Source organism: Meleagris gallopavo, chromosome 2 (genome assembly GCF_905368555.1).
Source record: "Meleagris gallopavo chromosome 2, MGAL_WU_HG_1.1, whole genome shotgun sequence".
Lineage (NCBI taxonomy): Eukaryota > Metazoa > Chordata > Aves > Galliformes > Phasianidae > Meleagris > Meleagris gallopavo.
In genome coordinates, this window is record NC_139405.1 from 29,309,102 (window position 1) to 29,334,387 (window position 25,286).

The window sequence follows — 25,286 nt, forward strand, 5'->3', positions numbered from 1 at the left end:
TGCCATTCAATGAGAGAATTGCAGAGCAGTCCCACCTTGCTCCAGCCCCAGCGCTGTGGATCAGCTATTTTCAGCAGCAGTCACTGAGATGTGCGGACGTGGTCTCTCTCTCTCTCTTTCTCCATCTTCCTCTCCCTCTGGATATGTGTTTGTACGTGAACCAGGACAAGAAACAAAAAAAAAAAAGCTGATTCTTGGATCAGATTAGAAAGCCGACAGGCTTTCTTGGAGAAGGCAAGATGCTGGGAATTCAGCATTTCCCCTTCATCAGTGATTGATTGTTTCTGAGTCTTGGAGGGATTAGAATTCTGCATTTTCAGTCACTCTTGGCAAGTTCATAAGTATCAGAAATGCACCTGTGACACAAAATCAAAATCAGGCATAAGAAAACTCATTGTTTCATTCATGGCTTTGTAAGTGTGCCTTTTTCCACCTCTGTTGTTGGCTACTTCATTTAAGCCATACAGAAGCTGAGGCCTGTTTCATTCCAAAGCACTCAATAAAGAGCTTTAAAAGAGGTAAATGCAATGTTTGCCTGGGCTGGACAGATGAGCAGAGATTAAATCCTGCACTCACACGCCCAATACTACAAACATCCCATTAAATGTTACCATCTTCCAACAACTCTGCTGACAATGTTTCTGTGTTCTCTGTGCCATGCAAAATATTTTTAGATTGCTACTAACCTCTCTGCTCTCATGTGGGTGGATGCATATGTGTGTATATTATTACCCTCAGTACTAACAATTGCAAAATGTACCTGCTTGATTCACTCTAAAAAACAAAGCAAAACAGAAATTATTGAATACCAATATGCTTTGTGTTGAATACAGGATAGACTGTGCAGCTATGAGGAATGCCAGCTACAAGGAATGTACAATCTTTCATTCATGTTATTGCTTTTAAGAGGTAAGAATAAGGTTACAATCTATTTCTCTGTTAAAGACTCATTAAAGTTCCTTTACAACTTTGTCTTGTGAAGTGTATTTGACTTGAGAAAGACCAGAAAGTGAGTATAGCTGCAAACTCGTGAAGAAAAGCACACCAAATGATTTTCGGGCGGCAGTTTATTAAAGATTTAACCTCTTGGACATTTGACATTTGTTTACTGTTCAGATCCCCCTAGCTCACAAACACGTTGTTTATCGCCCTTCATATTTTCCATATCATTAATTCTGGCTGGAGGCTCCAGCAACAGCTATATTTGAAGAAAGCAGATTATAATTGAGAGAAATTTCGTAATGATTTTGTTGATGCTCTCTACCTTTCTTATTGATTCCAGTGGAAATCATCAGCTTGCTCACATCACCACAAAGCACAAATGAGGGGCATGTATATGAATCTCAGGCTCCCCTGAAGCCCAGGTGTGGAAGCTCATGGCACAGGGGACTCTCTGTCTCAGTTTGGGATGGGTGAGCTGCTCTCACTCCCACCACCCTGTGTGCTCAGCCTTTCCCCCAGGCTGTGCAGAAAATCACAGACCTGGTAGAAAAGGAAAAGTGCATCCCAGGAGGCACCCACCCTGCTGCCACATGGCTGAATTTTGCCTGCCGGAGAATGAAGAAAGTTCTTTGGGCTGTGAAATTAAATTCTGCCTACCTTGCTGATAAACCTTGAGCCAACACTGGTGATAGAGGTTTCTTCCTGATAGGATGAGAGGTAACGGTTTTAAGTTGCACCAGTTGGATATTAGGAAAAATGACTTCTCCTAAAGAATGTTCAGGTGTTGGAATGTGCTGCCCAGAAAGCTGATGCAATCTCCATCCCTGGAGGTGTTCATGAACTGTGGATGTGGCACTGAGAAACGTGGTCAGTGGGCAATATTGGTGATGGGCTGGTTGGACTAGATGATCTTAGAGATCTTTCCAACCTTAATGGTTCTATAGTTAGATGATTCACCTCCTTCTGTTTTGGTTACAAAGATTTTGTAGGCTGATTTTGATCCCTGTTAAGAAAAAAAATAAAGAGGGAAAAAGACAATAAAACTCCTCTCGCTTTCAAGATTTTAAATTTAAGTCTCACTGACAACATAATATTTTCTGAAAGTGTGAAGTTACTTGAGGAGGAATATTTTGAATCTGAAATCATTTACATTGCCTCCATTTCAATATGTTTGCAGCACGGCTGCTGTTTTTGTGACCCTCTTTGAGTTCAACATAAATACATTATCCTGCAAAGACTTAAATAAAGGTAGGTTACACGCCGCTCCTGCAAGAGGTAATTTACCAAATCAGGGATGATAAATGTAGAACTGTGGTTTGAAAATGAAATGTGATTCTCCACTAAGACAAGCAAAGGGAAAAAAAAGTGCTAATATGAGACATTTCTATTGGTAATTTCTTGATCGGCCAATGCTCATTTTCCAAAGAGACAAGCATCTCTTGTTTTCAGTAAAATATTATTTCTCAGACCTCTCCCATCAAAATGTCTGTTGTTCTCAGAGGCTCACAGGTCTTTCTCCCAGACGTAGTAATTGAGGAAGCGGATTTAGTATGAGACAGCTCACACAGGGCTTGGAGCAGGGTAAGCCACTTCTCTGTCCTCTCAGGTGGTCAAACTCTGTGGTGTCCACGTGGACAACCATGCCTGGGGTTGTGGGCTGCTCTTCCTCTCTTGCTTTCCCATCAGAGCCTCCAGCCGATGGACAGGAGGGACAGGATGTGTCGGGGAAGCTGAACAGGGTGCCAGAGGTGGCATATTAAAATAGGGACAGAGTGGGCAGAAAGAAGGGTCAGAGCCACCAGGGCCCTAGGCACTGCCAGCAGTGCTAGTTGGGCTCCTTAACCCTGCCTGTGGCTCAGGATCCCATTTCAGCCCTGGGGTTGTCATTTTCTGCCCTAGTAATGCGCCAGCAATGCAAGCACACATCCTGGCTTTCTCCAAGTTTAATTTTTCTATCCTTTCCACCTCCAGAATCCTTCCCACAGCCCCTGATTCGTGACCTACGCTTTGTGCTACCCCACCATCCCTCTTCCATCCGCTCCAAGCCCACTTCCTATACCTTCTTTTTCTACCTGCCCTTGTTCATTCCTGAGCCAAACCTGCCCAGTGCCCCCCCAGCATCTCCCTCTCTCCTGGTTCTTGCTGTTCCCCCCATCCCTCCTGCAGCTGGGAGCAGAGAAGGCATCTCAGTCCCAATGCTGTGACATGCCATAGACCTTCCTGGCAAGTCAGATAGTGTGGTTTACCTGTAAATGCAAGAGCTACAGAACAGCTGTAAATCCAATCTCCAATGCATATTGTTCCTTCAGAATACAGGCTGTGCATCCTGATGAAATATGGCACTACTCTGTGTGAAATACAAATGAATGGTTTATTACTGGCTTCTTAGAAATCAGGACTGGAGGTTGCTTCTCACAATGCTCTCTGATTAGAGCAGATCAGACCACAGTAGTGTTTCCTTCTGTCTCTGTAAGTCGTGAATGATTTGATCCATGTAAAAATTATGTTATTTTCCTGCTTCACTTTGTTAATAGGGAAGCCTGTTGCTGTTAGTCAAAAACCTTACCTGCTTTTTCTGGTGTTTTTTTTTTTTCTCTTTTTTTTTTTTTGGATGCAGGTGTCGGTCTGGCAATGAGAATGGCTCCATCCTGCACAGGAGTGCAGCCACCTTGAGAGCTGCATGGAGAAACTTCTTTGTGTGAGAGCACAATGCTGAAAACGTGAGAGAAGTGTATGAAAATATGCCAGTGACTAATAAGCCCTTAGTGGGAGGCTGCAACAGCTGGAATTGCATTTCCAAGCTTGGAAAAATAGTGACTCCTATACAGTTTCTGGCTTTACCTCAGACTGGCACTGTTCTATTCCTCCTCCTCATCCTCATGGCACAGTGAAAGGTTACACATGTCCTGCACATCACTCTGAAAGTGGTAGCAGCCACAGCCATAGCTGTCAGCATCTCTGGCCCTAGCACCAAGCTAGCAAGATTAGCTCTTTTTCTTCTAGGGACTAAATGTATCCAAGAAATCAAACTTCAGCCTCTGCCAGGCTGTAAAGGATGGAAGAGGTGGAGGATTCCAGCAGGTCACACGATCTGTCACTTCTTCTCTGGTCTGAAAGACAGAGAGATGAGAAATGTGTTCCCACTAACTTTCTTGGCATGGTGAGCTATTCAGCTAATAAGCAAGTAATTATACATAGGAATACACAGTTCAGTGGCAGTGTTTTCTGTCTGCCATTGCTCTTAGAAATGAGAGAAGGAAGCGTTCCTTTCCAACTCTGTGCATCTCCACTTGGCTGCTTGGAGCTGGGAGAGCTGCTCCTCACCCCTGCCTTCCTGTAGGCCAGCCCCAGCTTGCTTACAGTAATGAGGACATCTCAAATGAGCAACAAGTGGATAAATGTGGTTGGTACCTCTGTAACTTCTTCCAACTAGAGTTTTCCTGTTAATTTCTTCTATGCAGCATCTCATGTTATGTGGTTGTACAGTAACAGTACTTCTAGCTCTGGCTTGCTAGAGAATTGAGTTAAAAATAGTCATGGTCAATAGAAACAGAGGCTTTTGTCATGGATTTTCTAAAATGGAACAGTCTATCAAGTTACAGATGGAAGACGTCTGGATTTAGATCCATATTCGGAATTGATTAGGATATTTTGACTGTAACGCGTGCCTTGTTAAAAATGTAGCCAGAGTGCATCATTGGATAGGAGAAGAAAGGATAAGTGTGTATAGATGTTCACAGAGATTCGTGCAAGAACAAAACTCACTGGATCCTTAAGTCAAGAGTACTCCAGCAGTGGTCAACAGCATTTGAAGACGAAGAGGCAAGAGTAACGTGAAGGTAGGTAGGTCGTGACCTGTGTATAGCACCCAACAAGAAAACTGCTTCTGTGCAAGTTACCCATACAGGTTTTGTTCTCATACCCACTTAGAGGAGCTGAGCCTTGCAGGTTCCTTTTGCACTCTGTCTGGATTTGAGTCACAGGAGGACAGTGGCTTTAGGATTAAGTCAGAGGGGCCACCTGCCCTAGGCTTTGCTTGCTCCACACAGCTCTTGACATTCTGACTTCAGACCTCCAGGTTTTTCTGAAACTTTTTATGTGCAAACCACAGATGCTCACCTTCCTGCAGTGACAGTGCCTCTGTTTGGGGACAAAAAGGGACTGAGGAACATCTTGTGTGTAATTCTAAGTTAATACATTGCGAACAGCACAGCTCCCATTGCAAAGATTCTCCCAAAAGAGTATGGTCAAACAAAGTGAAACGGTACCAGCTGGGGTGCTTTCTCACCAAGGAGTGGTCTTAGAGCATGTGAGACCACAGCCCACCTGAGCGCTCCCATGCAAGAGACTTCAGGATGTCCTTCTCATCATGTCAGAGTATGGAAGATACGGCGTGCTATCTGTGGCCAAGACCTTAATGGCATGGCCTCCACCAAGGCCTTAATGGCATGGCCCCATCCGAGGTTGTACTTTCTAGATTTTACATTGGCCCCTATCAAATCCACCCCATGCTGTGAGTTGGGTTTAGACATCCCACGGGAATTTGAATAGCGCAGCCTTGTGGAGTACTGCTCAAATACTTTGGTTGGAAGTGCCTTCAGGAGCAGCTCCTTTACCCCGCTGCTATCACAGGGCACAGATCACACACTTCATATCATCTGCCCAGCACTGAAAAGACCAGCAATTGATGCACCCTTTGCTGGCGGTAGCAGCGAGCACCAGCAGGGGAGAATCATGACCCAAACCTTTGTATCTGCCTTTGTTGAAAAGCATCCCTTTCCAGTGCACTCCGAGAGATGCGTGCTTGGAGATGGGGGCTCGGGCAATGAAAGGAAGTGTAAGAAAGGAAGAACAAGCTCCTTTGACCAGCACCAGCTTGACATTTTTTCAGCTCACTTTTTATACATGAAAGGGAGGGTGGGAAAGAAGAAGAAAGCATGAATGCAGGAGGAGAAGAAGGCAGAGAGAAGGAAAAAAAAAGATCAAAGAAAGGGCGAAAGAGGAAAAAGATGCTCCTGGTGATGCTGAGACACTCATCTGTACCCCTGCACTAGCCCCATTCTATTCTAAAGCACAAGAGCAAAAAAACAGCAGGATCTCTGTCAAACTAGATGTATAGTCTAAAAAGCATAAAGATTGGTAGGAAATGTTGAGTTAAAAGCCTGTGGTTCCAATGCACAAGAAGTGTGATGTTGTGTGTGTGTGTCAGCACTTGAGCTGAGGGAAGAAAAGTGGCCCCACATGGAGATCACAGAGGAAGGAATTGGGATGGGTTTCGGATAATCCTGCAGGAAATGGAAGTTTGTCAAAGTACAGCTGGGTAAAGGCAGGGAAAGCAAAATCCATTACAATATCAACCAGCCACCAGAAATCCCAGCGTGGCACAGGGACGGCTGCATTGCAAAGCATGGGGAGGGAGGGCGGTGAGACTCAGGCAGGATGAACACCTCAGGTGAGGGATAGAAGGGAAGTTCCTCTTCATCACTCCTTCCATCCCCAGCACCAGGATAAGGAGAGCTAATCAAACAGCAGAGAATACACAGGAGGCTCAGATGTACTACTCATGCTGTAAAATGCATCTGGGAAGAAAGCAAACAAAGCATAGGTGTATTCCCCAGAGCAGCTTACACTGGAGAGCTGAGAACAGTAAAGCAGAGCCCTTGGGATTTATAGCCCTACCTCGGCATGCTTTATATGGGGAGCAGGCGATACCCAGGAGGATCCAGGGCAGAAGCAGCACCAGCCTAGTGTTAAGAATGGCAGAAAGCACCGCTCCAGGCTAGGAGATTTTTTCCCCAAAGAGATGCTGATTCCAGCACTTCAGGATGACGAAGTCACATTTTTTTTTGTCTTTTTTTTTCTACAGTTTTCCCGCAAAGGCCAATTAAACAGAGAGAAGACAGACGGTGACCAGTTTGCCTCCTGCTGTCATAGCTCAGCCCATGCTTTCCCATCTCCCAGTGGTCCTTGCTTTGCAGTGCACTTGGTGCTCTTTCCCTAACACAGCACCCTGCACAGCACCCCACCAGCTCTCTCCTGCTGGCCCTGCTGTGCATCCCACACCTCCCTTGCATGGTGTCAGTGCCCCAGCTCTGCAGCTCCCTGGTGCAAACCTGATCCGCAGCTACACAGTTCCCTGGGTTTCCCATTTCCCTGCTAGCATCTCTGCTGCAGTGCTACAGAGTCCCCTGGCTTTCTCCTTCCCAACTCTCACCTCTTCCGAAGCATTTGCCCATTGCCTTCACGGTGCCCTGATGCTTTCCTCTTCCCTTCTGACAGTCTATTTCTGCTCCCTTTTAGTAAGCTGTAGAAAGGGAAGCACTGCAGCAAAGCACCCAGCTGGGCTGCGCTCACGTCCATATGCGTGCTTAGGGAGGGAGAGAGGAAGAAGAGATCCCACTTGGAGGTATTCATGGGTGCGGGGCTGACAAGAAAATGAGCAGAAAGAAGTGACCGAAATATCAGACCATGAGCTCAAAAGACCAGCAGGAACCACAGATGGTTGCATCATCCCGGAGAAGAAATAAATGACTGACTGCACCGGATTAGAGCATGAAAACATTGACAACAAAGAGAATTAATGTCCTCGTAACTGGACTTTGGCCTCACGCACTGCTTCAGCCATCTCCTGCCTGGGGACATTGTGCTGTGCGTGATTTGCTCTCCTTGAAAACCACATCTGTCCCAGAGGCTGCCTACCTCAATCTAGCAGTGAGATATAGGTGATGTAGGACGTAGAGAGATTTCAGAGAGACAGGACCCATTTGACAAGCAGTGGCTTGAGAAGGGACCGGAGACAATGACTCCCAGCTGGAGAGATGGGACAAATGCATTCTACAGGAATGGCCTGTGGAGGGGAAAGCCATCCCTTATCTGTACTTCTTGACAGGCAGAATCACTACAGGGCACGGTTTCTTTATGACAAGTAGATTGCTTTCAAGTGTGATGGGAGTGCCGGCTTACTGGTGTCCATTGGAAACACCATAATTCTGAGCGTTATGATTTATTGGGACTCAACAACCTTATTTAGCAAATGCAACCATGTGCTGGGATTTTGGCAGCAGTTTTTCTCAGAATATCCACTGACAGGTGACAGTTCTTTCTCATTATTTATTATCCACTTATTTTTTTTGAGGGCAGTGAGGCGCTGGCACAGCTGCCCATAGAAACTGTGGGTGCCCCATTCCTAGAGGCACTCAAGGCCAGGCTGGATGTGGCCCTGGGCAGCTGAGCTGGTGGTGACAGCCCTGCCCACAACAGGGGTTGGGGCTGGGTGGGCTTTGAGGTCCCCTCCAACCCAAACCATTCAATGTTTCTATTTACCATTGAATTTAATGGCCTGCTCACATTTATATACTTATTTCTTAGCTGTTCCCTAACTGGATAAGTTCGAAGATAACTGTGGCACACATGCTTTTATTTGCTAAGAAGAAACTGGGTTGTTTTACAGACTTGGGCACTTTACTTTGAAATTCAATTTCCACAAGCCTTTATGCCAGTAAAACATAAGCATGTGCATTGAAAGTTAACACAAGAAAGGGGTGCGAAGAACACATTTTCAGGATTTTTTTTTTTTTATGAGACTCATTATGTAGATCTGAAATTCATAGTCATGCAAACTCTGAGGCATCACTTCATAACCAAATGAGAATCCCAGAAAAAAAAAAAAAATACTAGAAAGGCTACAAAGCGCCCCATAAATATCACAAAATTAAGAGTAGAAAAAACAGGATTCGAATCTCACTGATTTTCTTTTTATCGCCACGGCTCTGCAAACATCTCCTACATCTCCTACATCTCCTACATCTCCTGGCTTTGTTTCCTGTGCTGCTTTCAGCCTGCTTTGTGCAGATGCAGGCAGCCCTGCTTTGTCCCATCGCTGCCAGCTCCTGCCCGTGCTCGTGCAGAGGGGCTGCTCCCGGTGCTGCCTCTCCTCCTACCCACACGCCCTTCATCCACACTGCCACCACCCACGGGGGGAAGGATGGGAAGAAATCCTCCTCAATAAAGGGCTGACTGAAATCACAGTAATAAAAGGAAAAATAATTGTTCACATCAGACAACTCATAAGCGTCTCGCTCCGTGTCATCATCTTCGGAAAGGACACCTTGGAGTGTCTCATATGTTCCCTTAGATTGGTTGTAGGGAAGACGAGAGCCGAGATGGGTCCGGGGGGAGCCCCGTGCCGCTGCTTGCAGTGCCGCTGCCCCATCCCCAGCGCTGTTTCCCTCCCGCTGAGCACCACTTACAATAGGAATAACCGCTTAATTAGCGGCGATATCTATTAACCGCTTGTTTGTTAGAGCGTGAATTACCAACCAGCCCGCTTTTCGAGCCGCACCTCTACGTTCTTCTTCTTTAATTACATTTTTATCCAGGCGGTGTCACGGTCGCACGGCGAGCGGATGTCTCCGGGGCTGTCCCTCCCCGCGGCGATGCGGAGCCGGCAGCGCCCCGAGCCCAGCCCACGCGTGACCGCGGCGTGTGCGTGGGGGGGGGGGAGGACCCGAGCGGCGGTCCGGAACCGACCTGCTGCGGTCGGGCAGCCCCCGCCCCGCCCCGCCGGGCTCGCCCCCACCCCGAGCGCAGGGGAGACCCGCAGCCCGCCTGGAGGGGGGCAAAAACTTCGCAGCATCCCGGCAACCTGCTCTGCCCCCCCACCTTCCCCAGCCCCGGGATAAGCCGACCTTGCCGGGGGGGTCCTGAGGATGGGGAGGGAGGGGACCGCGGGCTGGCGGCTGATTCCTGAGCCCGGAGCGAGTCCCTTTTCCCATAGCCTTGCGGCGCTGCCCGTAATTGGGCCGGGCCGGGCCGGGGGGAGGCTCGAAGAATTGGGCAGGAGGCAGGGCTCTGCCGAGCGCGGCCGCTTTAATTGGCTCTTTTTTTTTTTTTTTTTTTTTTTTTTTTTTTTTTTCCTTCTCCATAAGCGTAGGGGAATTAAATGGTGAAGAGGGGAGGGGGAAAACCTGGAAAGCCGAAGGGAAGGAAAAGACGGCACGTTCGGCAAAGCCAGCTGGCAGGGAGGGGTGAGGCGAGCCCGGGGCGCGCTGCCCCTGGACGGCGCGTTGGCGGAGCGCAGCGGAGCTGCTACGGGCAACTTTGTGAGGGCGCTCACCGGCGGCTGGCGGGAGCAAATCAACTTCCTCCGACTCCGTGACCCTCCTCGGCGGTTCCCTTTCAGCTGCAGCCCCCGCGGCAGCCGTCGAGGGGAGCGGCTCGGAGCCCTCTGCAGCTGCAAATCGTCTGCGCGCTGCGCGGAGGAGAAGCACCCGGCAGAATCCAGCGCGCAACATCGGGGAAAGTTTGGAAGGGAGAAGGAGGCGGCGGGGAAAGCCGGGCTGAGCCGCGGGGTGCGCGGTGCGGCTGCTCTTCGCCCGCTGCTCCCTTCAGGCTGGCTGAGGCGATGCTGTACAGCTGGGAGAGCTCTTGGGAGACGCTTTAAAAAAATAAAATAAAATAAGAAAGAGGAAAAAAAAAAGGAAAAAATAAACAAAACAACTAACCCTTCCTGGATTTGATTAATTACAACAATCCCCTCCCCAGAAAATTTGGAGAAGACAATACCTATCCCTCCCTCCCTCTTTCAGCAGCTGGCTCCTAGCCCCCCCTTTTTGCTCCCCCTCCTTTTTTCCCTCCACCTCCTCTTCCCCCCCGTTCGCTCCTGGGGCTGCGGCCAGAACCTCGTCGGGAGGAGGAGGGCGGGCGAGGCTCTCCCAAGTTGGCCCCAGTTGGCAGCACTCGGGGCAGCCCGGGACTCCGGCGGCTCCAGCTGAACAAAGGAATCCCCTTTCTGGGAACGGCGCTGGGGCGGCCCGGCTCCTGCTTCTGCTCTGCCCCTCCGGACCGGCCTCTCCCGTGCCCTGGGCATCGTTTTCCTGGATATCCCCGAGCAACCTGGCAAGGGAAAGATAGAAGCAGCGCTCCGCTTTCCAGCTCTCCCCGCTGCCTTCCCTCGTTCTCTTCTCCCTGTCCTTTTTATTTTATTTTTCCCCCCTTTTTTTGCCATTGTTTTTAAATTCCCTCCCGGCGGCCCTGCTGGGGGGGTCCTTTCCTCCGCCCGAGGGGCGCCGGTGCCCGGCGGAGCGGGCGCATGGGGCGGCGTTCCGGGAGGCTCTCGCCCGCTCCCCCGCCGGATGCTGCCGGGGCTGCTTTGGCTGCTGTTCTTCGCCGGCGATGAAGGCGCTGCCTTGAAGATGGAGATGATTTGTGTTTTATTCCTCTCTCTGGTGCCGGCGTACAGCAGGGGACAAGGGGTTTACGGTAAGAGACGCGGCGGCGGCTGCTCGGGAGGGAGGGTGGAGGCGAGGGCGCGGACGGCTGCGATGGGATCAAAGTTAAAAAGCACCTACAGCGGAAAGTAAATGATGCCGGCGGAGCTCGCCGCAGCTCGAGCGGAGACACTGATGCAGCAATAGGGCTCCCGGAGCCTGGAGCTACTTCGTAATTCCTCGCCGTAACCCCTGGTCGCCAAGGATTGACGAGCCCACCGGGATGCTCGCCCCCAAGCGCTGCCACCGAGCGGAGCGGGGCAAGCGCTGCCGCAGGGATCGGATCCGCCCGGCCCGACCTCTCCAGCCGCCGTGGGGCCGCCCCGAATGGGAGACGCTGCTCCCCCGAGGTGCGCTTCTTCGAGGCGGGCCCGAGCCCCGCCATCGCCACGGCGCGCTCTCGGGAGGCGAGGAGTGATGCTGCCTGTGCACCCTATGGAACTTCGATGCTGCCCGTTTTCATCCCGAGGCGGGGGTGATGGTGGTCTGTAGCAAAGCTGACGGCGAGCTTTTCCATTTCTTATTTTTATTATTATTATTATTTGGACAGCGGTGGTTGCTTATTTTCTCCCCTCGTTGGTGGTCTGTGTGGCAAAACCCGAGATCCTGCAGCCCCTCAGCCTCCCGGGGCAGCGCACCCGAACCCCCGCCGAGCGCCAGCCCTGGGGGACAGCCGGGCTGCGCACCCCGGCCCTCTCCCCGCCCCTTCCCCTCTCCCGGCCCTCTCTCAGTTCTCGCTGTACAAGCTCTGCATTTCCAATACACTGGGAAAAAAAAAAAAAAAAATGAAGAAAAGCAGCCCACAAGCCTTGCCTCTCACAACAAGCCGGCTTTATCTTGGCTTACAACTCAGTTGCGCGCTGCTGTAAAGTCCTTCTGGGAGGCACGGCGCTGCCTCTAACAAGCCCGGCTCTCTGCGCGCTGAAGAGAGACCCCAGTGAGAGCAGCCAGCCCCTTCCTCCCCCTTTTAGCAGTTCCTTGTGTGAGCCCTGGCAGAGCTTGGTTCAGTCTCACTGACTATGGGTATGTCTTTGTAGGTCACTTTTTAATGATGTATTTCTTCAATGGACACAATTCCTTCTTTCTCCTTGAGGGCCAGGATGTTAATTTGAGCGTAGGTTTGGTTTGTACAATAACCATCTTAAATAAAGGGTGGATTGCTTCCATTTTTTTTTTTTAATTTTTTTTTTCCCCTCTCTTTCATCCTCCCAGTTTGTAAGTCCGGAGGAAAATTGCAGGGAAATGAAGAGTGGAATGGGATTGTGGTGCAGAAGCCTGATCCGGGTAGGCTGTTTGATCCTTTAAGCAGGCAGAGTGCTTCCAGCTGAACTTTCTTGATTTTGTTTCAGTGTGTTTGCTGCTGGGCAGCAGAGCAGCCTCTCAGTGAGAGGGACAGAGCATACACCTGCTCCTGCTTAATCGTGCCTGAAGAGGCTGTGTGTTCCTTCAGCACAGTAAACCCGCATTTGTTGGAGTTGTTGCCGAGTTACATCTCTAGAACAACTTACTCATGGCTTTGTCTTCTTCTCTCAGAAAGAGAACAGAGAAGCTGCTTGCAAATAAAACTCAGATAGTCTGGCGCTGAGATGAGCTTCATCATTTTGAGTCAAAAATGGTACTTCTGTCTGTTTTCGTCCTTAGCTGCACAAAGGAGGAATCTGGTCCCTTTCCTGCTCTCCCCTCCCCATGTCTCCATCTATCTCTGAGGCTGGGAGCAGCCCTGACCACTGCCAGGACAGCTAAAGCGAGATTAGGGAGTGGTGCTGCTGCCCCTCTGCTCTTTGTGCCCTAAATGCGTGCCTCTCACCAGAGCTCTGGGCTGGCTGCCGTTGGCTGTGCCGTGTTGTGATCAATGCTCTGACCGTGGCAATTTTGGGAACTCAGGTGTCGTGTCTCAGGTCCATTTTTCTCCTTTTGAGTGTTTTATACCGATGGGGACGTGGAGAGGCATGTGTATTGGTCTATAAATATATTTTGCTTCAGTAAATCTGCTAAGATTAAATCAGATTAAAGCAGATAAAGTATCCATGTGATGTACTCTTTAAATAATACACCCACGTGGATGCACACAAAAGACTTCTGTCTGAGAGAGCGGAGTTGGAGAGCTTTATTGGGGGGAACGGCATAAATAAAGCGTGTGTAAAGGGGCTGCTGGGAAAGGAGAGATGGCACTGGAGGTGCGATTTAATTAGGAGTCACGGTGCTGTCAGCTGCTACCTGAAGAAGCTGTTGTACAAATTGGCATTTGTTGTAATGACTGAAGAGTGTCTAAAGCCCTCTTCTCATTAGCTGATCCCACCTCTCCTGCCTTGTTGGTTGGAGCAGGACAGGGTCGGCCTGGTGCACAGAGGGCAGCTCACAGGCTGCTGAGGGGCAACTTCTGTCAGGCTTTTGCTGTGCCCTGTTCCCAAACAGTGCTGTCCTGTTAGTGCTGCTGTAGGCATGAGGTGTGAGCTGTGACGTATGCATGGGAAATGCCACCGTTTGCAGAAAGAGAGGAAGAGACAGCAGGGAAGGGCTGCTGCCCTCATATGCTTGAAGTTAACTGTGCTTCAACACTGAGCATTAGTGGAAGGGGAGGAAAGGAGGGCTTCTGAGGGGATGAACGTGCCTCTTGTCTGCTCTTGCAGCCTTCAGAACTTGCATAGCACTGATGCAGTGTGTGCAGGGCTGCGGCTTTGCTTCCTGCACGTGTAGCATACAGCTAACGTCGCTGGGTGCCCAGCAGCCAGCACAGCCTGGCTGAGCAGCAGCAGGGCAAAAGAGAGCGGGGTGCTCTGCCCCTGCCCGCTGTAACTCACCTGCTGAAGGGTGCATGAAGAATCTGTCAGAATGGCTCCCACCAGCCTTCTTGGAGCTCTGAGCGCAGCATCGCCCGAGCTGGATGTCTCAGCCCATACGTGTGTCTTTGCTGCTTGTCCTGGAGGAACAGACACTAATGTCACCTGGAGCCTGCTGTCTCAGACCGTCCCTGTCCCCCCTGCTGCTGGTCACTGCTTTGCCAGCAGGAGTGGGGCTGCAGGCAAGGAGCTCTCAGCTTCCTTGGTGTTAGCCTCGTGCCTCCCACACGCTCTGAGGTGGGGCAGCAGGTCGCTGGGTAAGGCAGCAGTGGGCTGGCTGGCTGCTGCCTCTTGGCTGGTCCCTCTTGGAAAAGGGGTGTGTGAGCAGGAGGACAGGGATGGCTCTCCCCCAGGCTGTTATATAGCTGTGTCATATACACGTGCACAATATAGTGTGCATGTATATATATGCATCCTTTTCTTTGTGCTCAGCCATTCCTCCTTGTTGTCCATATTTTAAATCTTTGTTGACTCAGCTGTACACTTTGGTTCCAGGCATTTTGTAACTGGAGGGCTACACCCAAGGATTGGGCTGGTCCAGAGCTTGCACGCTTCTCCAGAAGCTCTGTGGGGTCAGGGCAATTAAGTCTGTCCACCTCATGCTCCCCCTCACTGCAGCACTCTCCAGATGCAGTGCATCAGCCTCGCCCTTCTGTGCCACCAGAGCCTGTGTTTGGAGGTCAGGTCAGCAGCTTCACACACCTGATAAACCCTCAATTGACTTTAATATGCAGCACTGAAGAAACGACATTATACTTTTGACAGGTTGTTTGCAACTTGCTGGTAGGAATCAAAATATTTCAGTATAGGTGTCACCAGAAACCACCATCCTATGCTAATTTTGGTGGGAACATGAAGACAGATGTTGGATAATTTGACATGAGCAGCGCAGCTTTTGAAATTATCACCATGTCAGGTTTGCACTGGATTTATCTTTTTCTTCTTCTTTTTTTTTTTATTTATTATTATATGTATAAATTTCAGATGATTTTAAGAGATGGGGTGGAAGATGCAGTAAGCTCTCTATAAGTAGCTGAGGGTAGTCTTGGAGGTTTACCAGTCAGACAGAAATTCAGCAGTGGCAGTGAGGGATGCTGTGCTGCTGGAACTGCTGTTCTTATTTTAAATAAGAAGACAAGAGACTGGAGACTAGAGATGGTGTGAGGCTTCCTTCCAGCCAGAAGCCTGGGTGTTTTCCCAGATTTGGGCTGAAGTTACTGTTATTCTGCTCTTGATTGGTGAGGTCTCGGTTTTCCAGTCCCTCCCTCCACCCATACTGTGTTCTTTAGCTTCGTTAACCATAATTTATGCCAAAGATATTTACCTGCACAGCTACAACTCATGAAAATGTTGAGGAGTGGGGTTAGTGCCCCTTTCCCCTTTCCTAGGCTGGACCAGGCTCTGAGCAACCTGATTTACCTTAGGTGCCCTTGTTCATTGCAGGGGAGTAGGACTGGATGGCCTTTAGGGGTTCCTTCCAATTCAAACAATTCCATGATCCCATCCAATCTCCAATCTCCATCTGCTGGCTTTAATTCGGGCTGGGAAAATGTGTCAGTATCCCCCAGGCTTGTGGAAGACAGGAGGGGGCCCTGTTGTGCAGAGCCCTGGGATGCACCAGGGGAGAAGGGAGCATGTGTATTTTGTGTCTCTATGCTCATGTTTAAGTGGTGAGATTTCTCTGCTCTTGGGATCCAGAGTGCTTGCTTTGAAAGGAAAAGAGCTTTCATCTGCCTTTTGTGGAGGGGAAGGGGCTGGAGGAACAGCAGAGGTTTATTTTTATAGGCAAGCTCCTGCTTAGTGTTCAAAAGAAGAAATTAAATGTGAGATGCCCCATGGAGATGGTGATTAAAAGAAAAAAAAAAAAATTAAAAAAATTAAAAAACCGACATGGTGTTAAAGATCTAGGAAAGAAATAGAGAATAGAAACCCGGACATCTCTCATCTTGGCTCCACAAAAGTCGCGGCACAGAAGGGCTCGGCCGGCCCAAGACCTGTTTGGAGGCAGAGTGCCGAGACCGACATCGCGGCTTTACTCGGAGCAGCGGCTCCAGCTCTGCCCGGCTGCCGGGGGAAGTCGCCCTGCCTTCGGGCTTCAGCCCAGGCCGCGCCGCTCCGCCGCTGCCCGGCAGGGGGGGCTGTTGCAGCGCCCCGGGGCCGGGGGAGTCGCGGGGCGGGCGGGGCGGGGGTCCCGTCCTCAACGGAGTAAGGGAGATGCCCGCACGGACACGCGTGGGGAGCGGATGGACAGAGAGCTGCTGGCACCAGGGCTTGGGGAAGCGCAATGCGAGCTTCTGCCCGGCCCCAAGCGGCTCCGCTGGCCGCCTGCCGGCTTGGTTGGTCTGGTTTTGTTTTGGGTCTGAAGCTGTCACGCAGTATCCAAGCAGTGATGATCCTATTTTCTTCTTATTATTTTTTTCTTTCCGGGAGTTGTCCATTTCCCATAAAAGATCATGTAATGAAGCAAGTGTAGGCATCATAAATCCTGATTTGATTTTCAACCATGCTCTTTTTTTTTTTTTTTTCTCCTTTCATACACCTATTTGACTATGAGTTGATCATAGAGCCATAGAATCATAGAATGGCATGGGCTGAAAAGGACCACAATCATCATGTAGTTTCATCCATGTTGGATGTTGGTTTTCTTTCCTATTTTTCAAAAAAAAAAAAAAAAAAAAGAGAGAGAGAGAGGAGAGAAAGTAGGGTTAAAGGAATCTGAACAGATATGAGGGCAGAAGGGTCCTTCCTCATGGATGGCCTTCCCCTCGAGGAGAAAAAATGATGGCATCTAGGTGGCAGCTGGCCAGCACCACCTCTCCTGGGCCCCAGTAAGCTCATTGGTGCTGCCATGCACCTCTGGGTGCTGCCCTGCACCTCCCAGCTCCATGAGGCAGCAGAGCTGAGGTGTCAGTGATGATGGTGCTTTGGCTCTTGGGAAACTGTGGCTCAGGGGCTGTGGCTCAGTACAGCATTGTCTTCTGAGCATTATGATTGCTTACTGGGAGATCTTGATGCTCCACTGCATTGACTGCACTGTTTCTCAGATCAGCTTCTGATCATTAATACCAGAAGCTTTAATCCCTAAATACTCTGGTCCATGGCCAGTGAAGGGAGAAGTAAACAGAGAACTGTTGAAATACCACTGAATATAAATGATAATTTCTACTTGTTTTTCCAAACTAGACAATCTGGCTACGCCAGCTTATGCTTCTATCACTGTACTTTCAAATCTACAGTAAGCTTTGTAGTCTAGTTGTGTTTAAACTCCTCTGTAGAGGATGTTCTCTCTGTCTGTTCCATGAAGCACGCTGTGTTCTTAGCATTGCACTCATCGTGAAGAGCAGTGCAGAGGCAGTTCAATGTTTCAGCAATTGCAAATAAGGCAGGACAGAAGTGATGGAGTGGCCTGGTCGTAGGGGGTCACCACTGCTGTCATGGGAGCAGGTCACTGCTCTGCTGGGCTGCAGGGACACTGACAGCAGGGTTCTAGGTGGCTCTCTGTAGCTTCTCTCTTTCCTGTCATTCTTCTTGTCCATGCTGTGGGTTACTCACGGGGTGTTGGCTGCTGTCCCTCTGCTTGATCTTGCCCAAGGGAGAAAGAAGAGGTAGACTCTTTAACGGGATCTGTTGTGCTAGGACAAGGGGAAATAGTTTCAAACTGAAAGAAGAGAAATATAGATTGGATATAAGGAAGAAGTTTTTTACAATAAGGGAAATGAGGCCCTGGTACAGCTTGCCCAGAGAGGTGGTGGAAGCCTCATCTTTGAGACACCCAAGGCCAGGATGGATGGAGCTCTGAGCACCTGATGGAGCTGTAGGTGTCCCTGTTCATTGCGGGGGAGTTGGACCACATGAAACTTGAAAAATTCTATGATCTTACAGATGTAACAGAAATCTGTCTGGCTGTGATGTGTTGGCTTGTGGTTTCTCTTCGCTTCTTCTCTTCTTGAGCCATGGTGTAGGATAAATGGCATGCGGGCACTTTTGCTGGGTTTTGTGTAAATGGAAACGGTTGCACGGTGAGGATAGCAATTTGCAGAGGTGCAGTAAGGACTGTAATTTCCAAACAAATATTAGCACACGTTGCATAAAGAAGAGCTGGCACAACACTGAAAGCTAAAGTCAAGCTGTGAGGAAGGCTTTAGGATGTCCGCAGGTGGACATTTAATGTGAGAGGAGCTGCTTGATGTTACTGCTCCTGTTTCAGGAAGAAATGGTCCTTCACTAATTGGCATAAATTGTTTTAAGATAAATGTGGATGGGAATCTTGTGCACCTCTTGCATCTCTCCATGATGCAATAAAAATAAAAAATGAAGGTGTGATTTACACTGATCTTTGAGAAACACAGCAAAACACCTTTTGCTTACAGATGCCTTGCATGTTTGAAGAGTCATTTGTAGAATTACATGGTGAAGAGCGACTGTCTCTTGCTAAGTTTAGTACCTGGATCATTCCAGCTCAGAGCACCATTTGAAACAGTGGGGATGTGAAAAATAGAGGCTCACAAAGTAATTTGACTTCAGCTGGGGTGGCTGAGCTCCCCTGCCGGTCGAGTGCATATCTGATGTGTTCTCTCAGCTGCTCTGGAGCATTTATACCAGACCCTATTAGACCCTGAAAATCCTCTGAGAGCACACAAGTAGGGTTCCTTGTGGGTTTAGGGGTTTACCATCACTATAATATAGCATAGTATAGATATGTATAGGAGTATACAGCCTACAGTCATTCCACTCTGCCTGAGAGAAAGTGAGATGGAGATAGAGTGATTCACCCTATGCAGAATGAGAATTGAACATCACTGAAGTTTTAACCATTCTTTTCTACCTGGTAGAGTGCAGTTGGTATTGAGTGCAATCCCTGCAACTGATAGGTGCAAGATAAATACATCCCCAAGAAGGAATAAGTTTGTATATTAGGTAACATTTCTTCTCAGGAGGAGTGATGAGGTGTTGGAATGGTTGCCCAGGGAGGTGGTGCAGTCACCACCTCTGGAGGTGTTCAAGAACTGTGTGGATGTGGTACTGAGGGAAACATGGTCAGTGGGCATGGTGGGAATGGACTGGTGGTTGGATGAGATGATCTTAGAGGTCTTTTCCAATCATTCTGATTCCATGATTCTAATCCACCGAGAACAGATTCTTGTCCAAAGATCTCTGACTTTTTATTATTTAACCATAGAAACTGCTTTCATTAATGAAGGAGGTTAAATGATTTTTTTAATGGCATCCAAGGAAGGACAATAAATAATACTGAGTTGCCTATGAACGAGCAGAGATTTGGGATGGGGAGAAAAAGCAGGCAACAATATCATAGGTGTGCTACTGGGCATTTGGGCCAGAGGAGAAGTGATGGCAATGAGGTTGGAGCTGTGGCTCTTGCAGTGAGACTGGATGCCAGAGTGGAGCATAGCTTTTGAAGAAGGGATGTCTGAACACTCCAACAAGTTTTGTACTTTTAATTACGTGCTAAGTTTGTATTCTTATGTTTATTGCAAGTGCAAAGATAGGGCAAAGAAATCTTCAGTTCTTGTCTCACAAATGCTGACAACGGCTGAAAGGAATTAATATTACTTATTTTTCTTTTGAAAAAAAAAAGTTTTTCCTATTATATTTAGAGCAATTAAAATTTGCAGGTGAGTTTGTGAGAAGGGGTAATCTTGATCTGTGATTAAAAAGAGCTGCTGAATAAGAACACTTTCTTCTCTCTGGATACAGAATCAGAAGAGGGCAGTGGTGATAGCTGCTGCACATCAGGAAGAACCCCATGTTAAGGTGCAGTGAGAGACAACACCTTGCCTTTACAGGAGAGAAATGCTTGGATACTGGATGAGAATAGGGGCTTCCCAGTGTCATGAGACAGTGGGATCTGGGGAATGTCTTTGCAAACCAGTTGACTTGAGGTGCACGTACACTATGCCTGCACAAGGTGGGAATGTAACCTTCCTGTGTGCTCCTGAGCCAGCTTTCAGCTGTTGTGAAAGCAATGCTGTGGATAGCAGGTCTAAAATTAATCTTTCATGTTGCATTTTGATTCGAAAAGCTCTCTTTGAACAGCTGCCCGCAAAGATGAACCCTGCATTTAACTGAGTTTTTAAATTGTTTTTTTCCAAATGGGATAGTCAAGCTCCCAAAGCACACAGCTGCATCTGAGTCGTTACCCATAGAAACTAAGCTCCGGTTTTGGTTAAAATAGCACAATAATAGTTTGTTTTCTGGTCAGTCGAATGATACAGCAGATCAGGACTTTCATCCTTATTCCTGCAGAAAAAGGAAATAGACGGTAGAGAATGGCTGTTTACTATGATGTGCATGATTAGTACCATAAATCTTTCATGTGGGGCTGCTGGCTGAAATGAATGAGTGTTATCACAACAAATTGGAAGGAGCGGGTGGCTGCATGCTCATGTTTGGTAATCAGGCCTGAAACGCAAAGTAAAAGGAGAAAATAGCCGAAGGTAACGGTGGTTATCAAAGCTCTCTGTGCCATTTGCTAAGCCTTGGCAGAGCTGACGTGCTGCTTTTTGCAGATCACAATGAGCATATGTACCTACTTGTGGCTGATGGTAGTTCCAAGTGGCCAGCAGCAGTGCGTGCGCTACTTGACAAACAGTTCTGCTTCTCGGATTATTGTGGAGACATCCCCAAGTATGTTTGCAGCATATGGCTTGCTTAAGGAGATCGCTTTGGATAAGAGACACCCGATAAGACACAGCAGATCAGCTGCGTATCGCTCGGCTCCCGGGGGTCAGCAGGGTGTGCAGTACAGGCACAGAAAAGAACAGTGGAGGGAAATGGGGAGCCCCACAACACAGCATTGCAGTCTTCCTTGTGTTGCGTGGGTCAGCAGCACCCAGAGACGTGTGGGAAAGCTCCAGCACAGCTAATTGTAAATGGTGTTTTAATTTAGGAATCGCACTTGATTATTTCAGGGCAAGTTTAGAAGAAGTGAGTGAGGAGGTGGGGGAAGGAAACCTCAGTGCGAGCTCTGCTGGTAAGGTCTAAATAAAAGCTTTGCAGAAAGAAGAAGCAGAGGAAGGTGCTAAAAAGTACTATGATCTGCAATGTGCTTGGACAGATAGACAGGGAAATAAGAAGGAAATGTGTCTAGCTATTCCTAGATTTAAAAAGAGAGGAAAGAAATTGATGCTGTTGACGGTGTGTAAATTCTAGGAGTGAGCATATTTCTCTCTTTCATTGCCCTCCTGGTAATACCAGTGGCATTGTTGCTGTTGGAAATGAGGGATTGAAGAGTGAGTGAGAAGCACCGTCCTCGACAGGCGGGAACCGTGTTGGAATAGAATCACATATCTCCCAGAGGGTGAGAGCTGGAGCTGTAGGGCCATGGAAAGCAGGATGCTCTTAGCACCCCTTTGCAAGAAACAGGAGAATCTGATGCACTTCTTGCATGTATATTCCTATGCCATTTTTTTCAAGTTTCATGAGGAAGAATTGTTTTTGCCTGTAGAAAAGAGTTGTAACACTGAGACTGGAGCCCAAATCCCAGGATGCTACAGAATGGGCAATTGTTTGTGATTAAGAGGCTCTCTTGCTGAACTAACACTTTGGATTTTTATTTTTTTTTTCTTTACCATGTTGTCTGATCTAGTTTAAGACATTCTAATTAGTTGTTGCAGTATATTTGGCTGACTACATTTTTGTTGATACAAGGTGTAGTGGAAATGCTAAGTCACAGCTTGAACCGGTGATTGAGCACCTGGTGGGAAGGCAGGACCAACTCAGGGGAGCTCAGGTGCATGCAATGTACCTGAGTGAACAGAAGGGGTTAAGCCAGGATCCTCCCCTTCCCAGACCTCATTTAAGAGTTTGCTGTGGAGATTAGGGTATTTTGCTGGAGATCCTTGTGTACTTGAGGCTTTCTGAAGGTAAGTACCTTCTTTCCTTTATTTCTGTGGTTGTTGTAGTTGAGCAAATCCTCACTTGCTGCAGCCTAGGACTTTGCTGCTCTATTGTCTTTGCTGTGCTTTCTACTGTGTTAAGCAAGGTCTTATTTTTGGATGCTTTGTTACACTTCCTTGCCTTACTGGTATTGATGGCTTTCTACCCATTAGCCCAGAAGGAAATAACGCAGCCAAGGGGGAACGAGCAGGCAGCCACTGTGCCTAAGCAGGAGTCTGAGGAACTGATGGCTGAGCTTACTCCAGTCTCTGTCACTGCTTGGCTGGGAGGAATGGTTGTGTTTCTTCAGCTCCTCTATGAAAGCAAAAGTTAGAAGGAAAAATAAAAGCTCGGAGGAACTACTGATATCTATCCTGGCTACGGTTTTCGGTTCTGCTGTACTACTCATGTAGCTGGTATTTCTTTTCTAAGTGAAAGGAGCTGAATGTAGATGAGCTGTTGCTCTGGTGAAAATGCTGGCCTGAAATGATGCACATAATAACTTGTCTCTGTCAGTCTTTATGTTTTTTTTTTTTTGTTGCTGTCTTTTTCCAATTTTATTGGAAATTTCACTGGAAGACAAGTATGTTTAAATAAATACAACAAACATTAAAACAAAACACAAGATGTCATGTCTGTTAGTTTCTCCCGGTGTGAATGGGAGGTGGTGCCATGTGTTTGCCTCAGACATCTTGAAGGTGATTTCAGTGAAGACACAGACAAGCAATTTCAGTTTCTATGCAGCATCCTATCTTAGTAGTTCAGAGGTTTCTAGGGATGTGACTTTATTTTTTTATTTTTGCCTTCCCATCAGCATTACATTTTTACTTGAGTTTTTTTGCAGTCATGTGGCAGCTTCCACTTGGATGTGTTGGTGAGCATCACTTCTTTGATGGCTGGCTGCTGTGGTCACTAGGCTGCTGCCACTCCCAAGTAGCACCTGAGCTACCTACAGGAAGGTGCTGCTGGAAAGTGAATCTGCTTTGTAAAGATTAGGATGCTTGCTTTGTGCAAATGGAGTGCAATGCCTCAGGACCTGGGCTAACTACATGCAATGCTTCTGCAAGCCAAGCTCTATAGTCAGGATTTTCTGAATCTGATGGTTTCTCTAGAGGAATTTCTTGTTTCTCTGGTCTTGGAAAGTGTCTGGACACTTTGATTTCAAAACCTGCTACTCTGAAGGACTTGGATTGTGCTTATGGTTACAGAGTGCGCTAACTCTTATACTTGACCTGTAGCTCCACCCTCAGTGAGTTATGCCTCTGCTTTCATTGGTTATCTTGGAATGATGGGAAAAACAATCTTTCCTACTCCCAAAGTTTTTGACCATTTCCTATAGTAGCTGATATATTAAAGTATCCTTTCCTACAGCCTGCAGACTTACCATTCTTGTGACTTGCTGTCTCTGAGTGAATTGAGAGCAGCTGGCAACAGTAGATTTTTCTAACCTTTGCTCTGGGAAAGGAAGAGTTTTTCCTTTCCCTGGCTTAATTGCATTATACTTGGCTGAGACCATTTTTGCTTGTCTTTGTCACCTGTATTTTTACCTAGTTCTTCTGCTGGCCTCGAAAAGTGCATCTAAAAGAAAGAGACATAAATAGAAGTAGTGTTCAGGATATCATTCAGCTTTGGAGATGTGTGCCTTGTAGTGGGGAGTCTGTGTTCCTTTGTGCCTGCTGTCTTTCCCTCTGCCTTCGGGCTTTCCTTGGTTCCTCGTGTTCTACCTTCAGAATCCTAGCTGTATTCACTTTGCCTAAAATATTTATTTGAATAGTAAAAGCTATATTAAGAGGACACATTATCAGCTTAGTTTAAATACACATGTTGGCTCTGTGAGAGTGCTTTGCAAAGAAAGTCTGACTGTATGCTTTTGCACATAAAATGAGCATGCAATTAAAAGGTCTTCAACAGAAGAAAGCCCTTTTCTCCTGCTTCCTGGCATGCAAATACTGGCATGCTTCTGCATTAGGATTTGTTGCAAGGAAAAACCAAACAGCAGTGAAATCATGCTGGCATTGCCTTTATACAGAGCCAAAGGACCACTGGCAAATAGCAGCTGGAAGCCTGGTTTGATCTTTCTGTATGATTTAAGTTGCAGGTATGGTGCTGGTGAGAAGGTACTTTCCTGAACCCCTTTCACAAAGGGTTTGAGTATTTTTGAAGAAACTGTTCTCCATCTCTGGTGTTTATGGCAGTCCTTCAGGACTGGCACTCTATGTGGGTTGCTGTGGTACAGTGTTTTCAGGAAGGCATGAGGCTGCTTGGTGTTGTAGGTTCTTCCCCTGCCTCTGCTTTTTTCTTTGGTCTTTATTTTCAGAACACCTTGTGTGCTGTGGAAGCTGCCTCCAGGCCTCTGAAGTTGCTGTGGGTCTAGGCTGTTTCTACCAACTGTACACATTACGTTTGTTACTCTAGGAGAAACATCTGAGAAGAATCCAGGCATAATGTGTTTTGGTTCTGCTGCTGAATACTTCAGAGAAGATGGACTTTTTCTGCTGTATTGGTTTTTCCCCTTTCTTTCCTGTTAATCTCACTATGATTATTCATACATGTTTGAAATTAAATGAATCATCTCGCTGTGGTGAGAACCTTGCCTGGTGGTCAGCAGGGAGCTGGGATTCAAGGGGCAGCTCCTGGGTATCTCAGGGGCTATGTGAGACCTGACTGTTGGACTAAATGATTTTAGTGGTCTTTTCAACCTTAATGAATTCTGTAATTCTACTATGTAAAGTGAGGCAGGGTTGACAGTCTCCCAGGCTGCTTCTGTAGCCGCACTAATGTCCTCTGCTCTTGCATTTTCTCTTCTGGTCTGAATGGTCGTCACTGTTACCACTTCAGGAGCAAAAGTGAAAGAGTGACCTTTTGGCTGTTTTGTTTTTCCTGTCACGTTGCTTTTCAGATTCCCAGGGCTTCTTCACTCTGATTTCCTTTCTGTTTAGAGACATCTAATGTCTCATGAAGCTAACCTCTTCATCTTCTATGTAGCTTCATGCATGTGGAATCTGTCCTTAACATCTTTAATTCCACAAAAAAGAGGCTGAGGAAGACCTTCTGTCTTCTCCTCTTGTATTCTTATCCTGAACTTGCTCTTTGAATGTACCTTTCAGCTCTCCAACAAGTTTGGCTGAATGGGCATCCCTTCCCTCTCTGGTTGCATGAGTGGTTCCTGGGGAAGCAGACAGGTTCCCAGAAAACTTGTCCATCTTCCCATCACCCTCTAGAAAAAAATCTAGTTCTAGATGTTCCGCTGCTTGTGTATTCTGGGTTAGTGCATCTCCTGGAGTGATACCCTTTCTGGTGTGAGCACCAGTTGGGCCAAACTGCTCATCAGCCCAGTGCA

General features: G+C 47.7%; 1 protein-coding gene and 1 pseudogene across 3 annotated transcripts in view; one reads left to right on the plus strand and one right to left on the minus strand.

The window, feature by feature from the left end:
• Positions 1–916: 916 nt before the first annotated feature.
• LOC146544918 (uncharacterized) lies at positions 917–10,922 on the minus strand (annotated as a pseudogene).
• MDGA1 (MAM domain containing glycosylphosphatidylinositol anchor 1) overlaps positions 10,152–25,286 on the plus strand; it is a 135,209-nt gene continuing 120,074 nt past the window's right edge. For all 3 annotated transcript variants that reach the window (XM_085219436.1, XM_085219437.1, XM_085219438.1), the window contains exon 1: positions 10,152–11,202. In XM_085219436.1, coding sequence (XP_085075562.1) covers positions 11,076–11,202 — 127 coding nt within the window. In that variant the 5' untranslated portion in view covers positions 10,152–11,075. The remainder of the gene's footprint in view (positions 11,203–25,286) is intronic.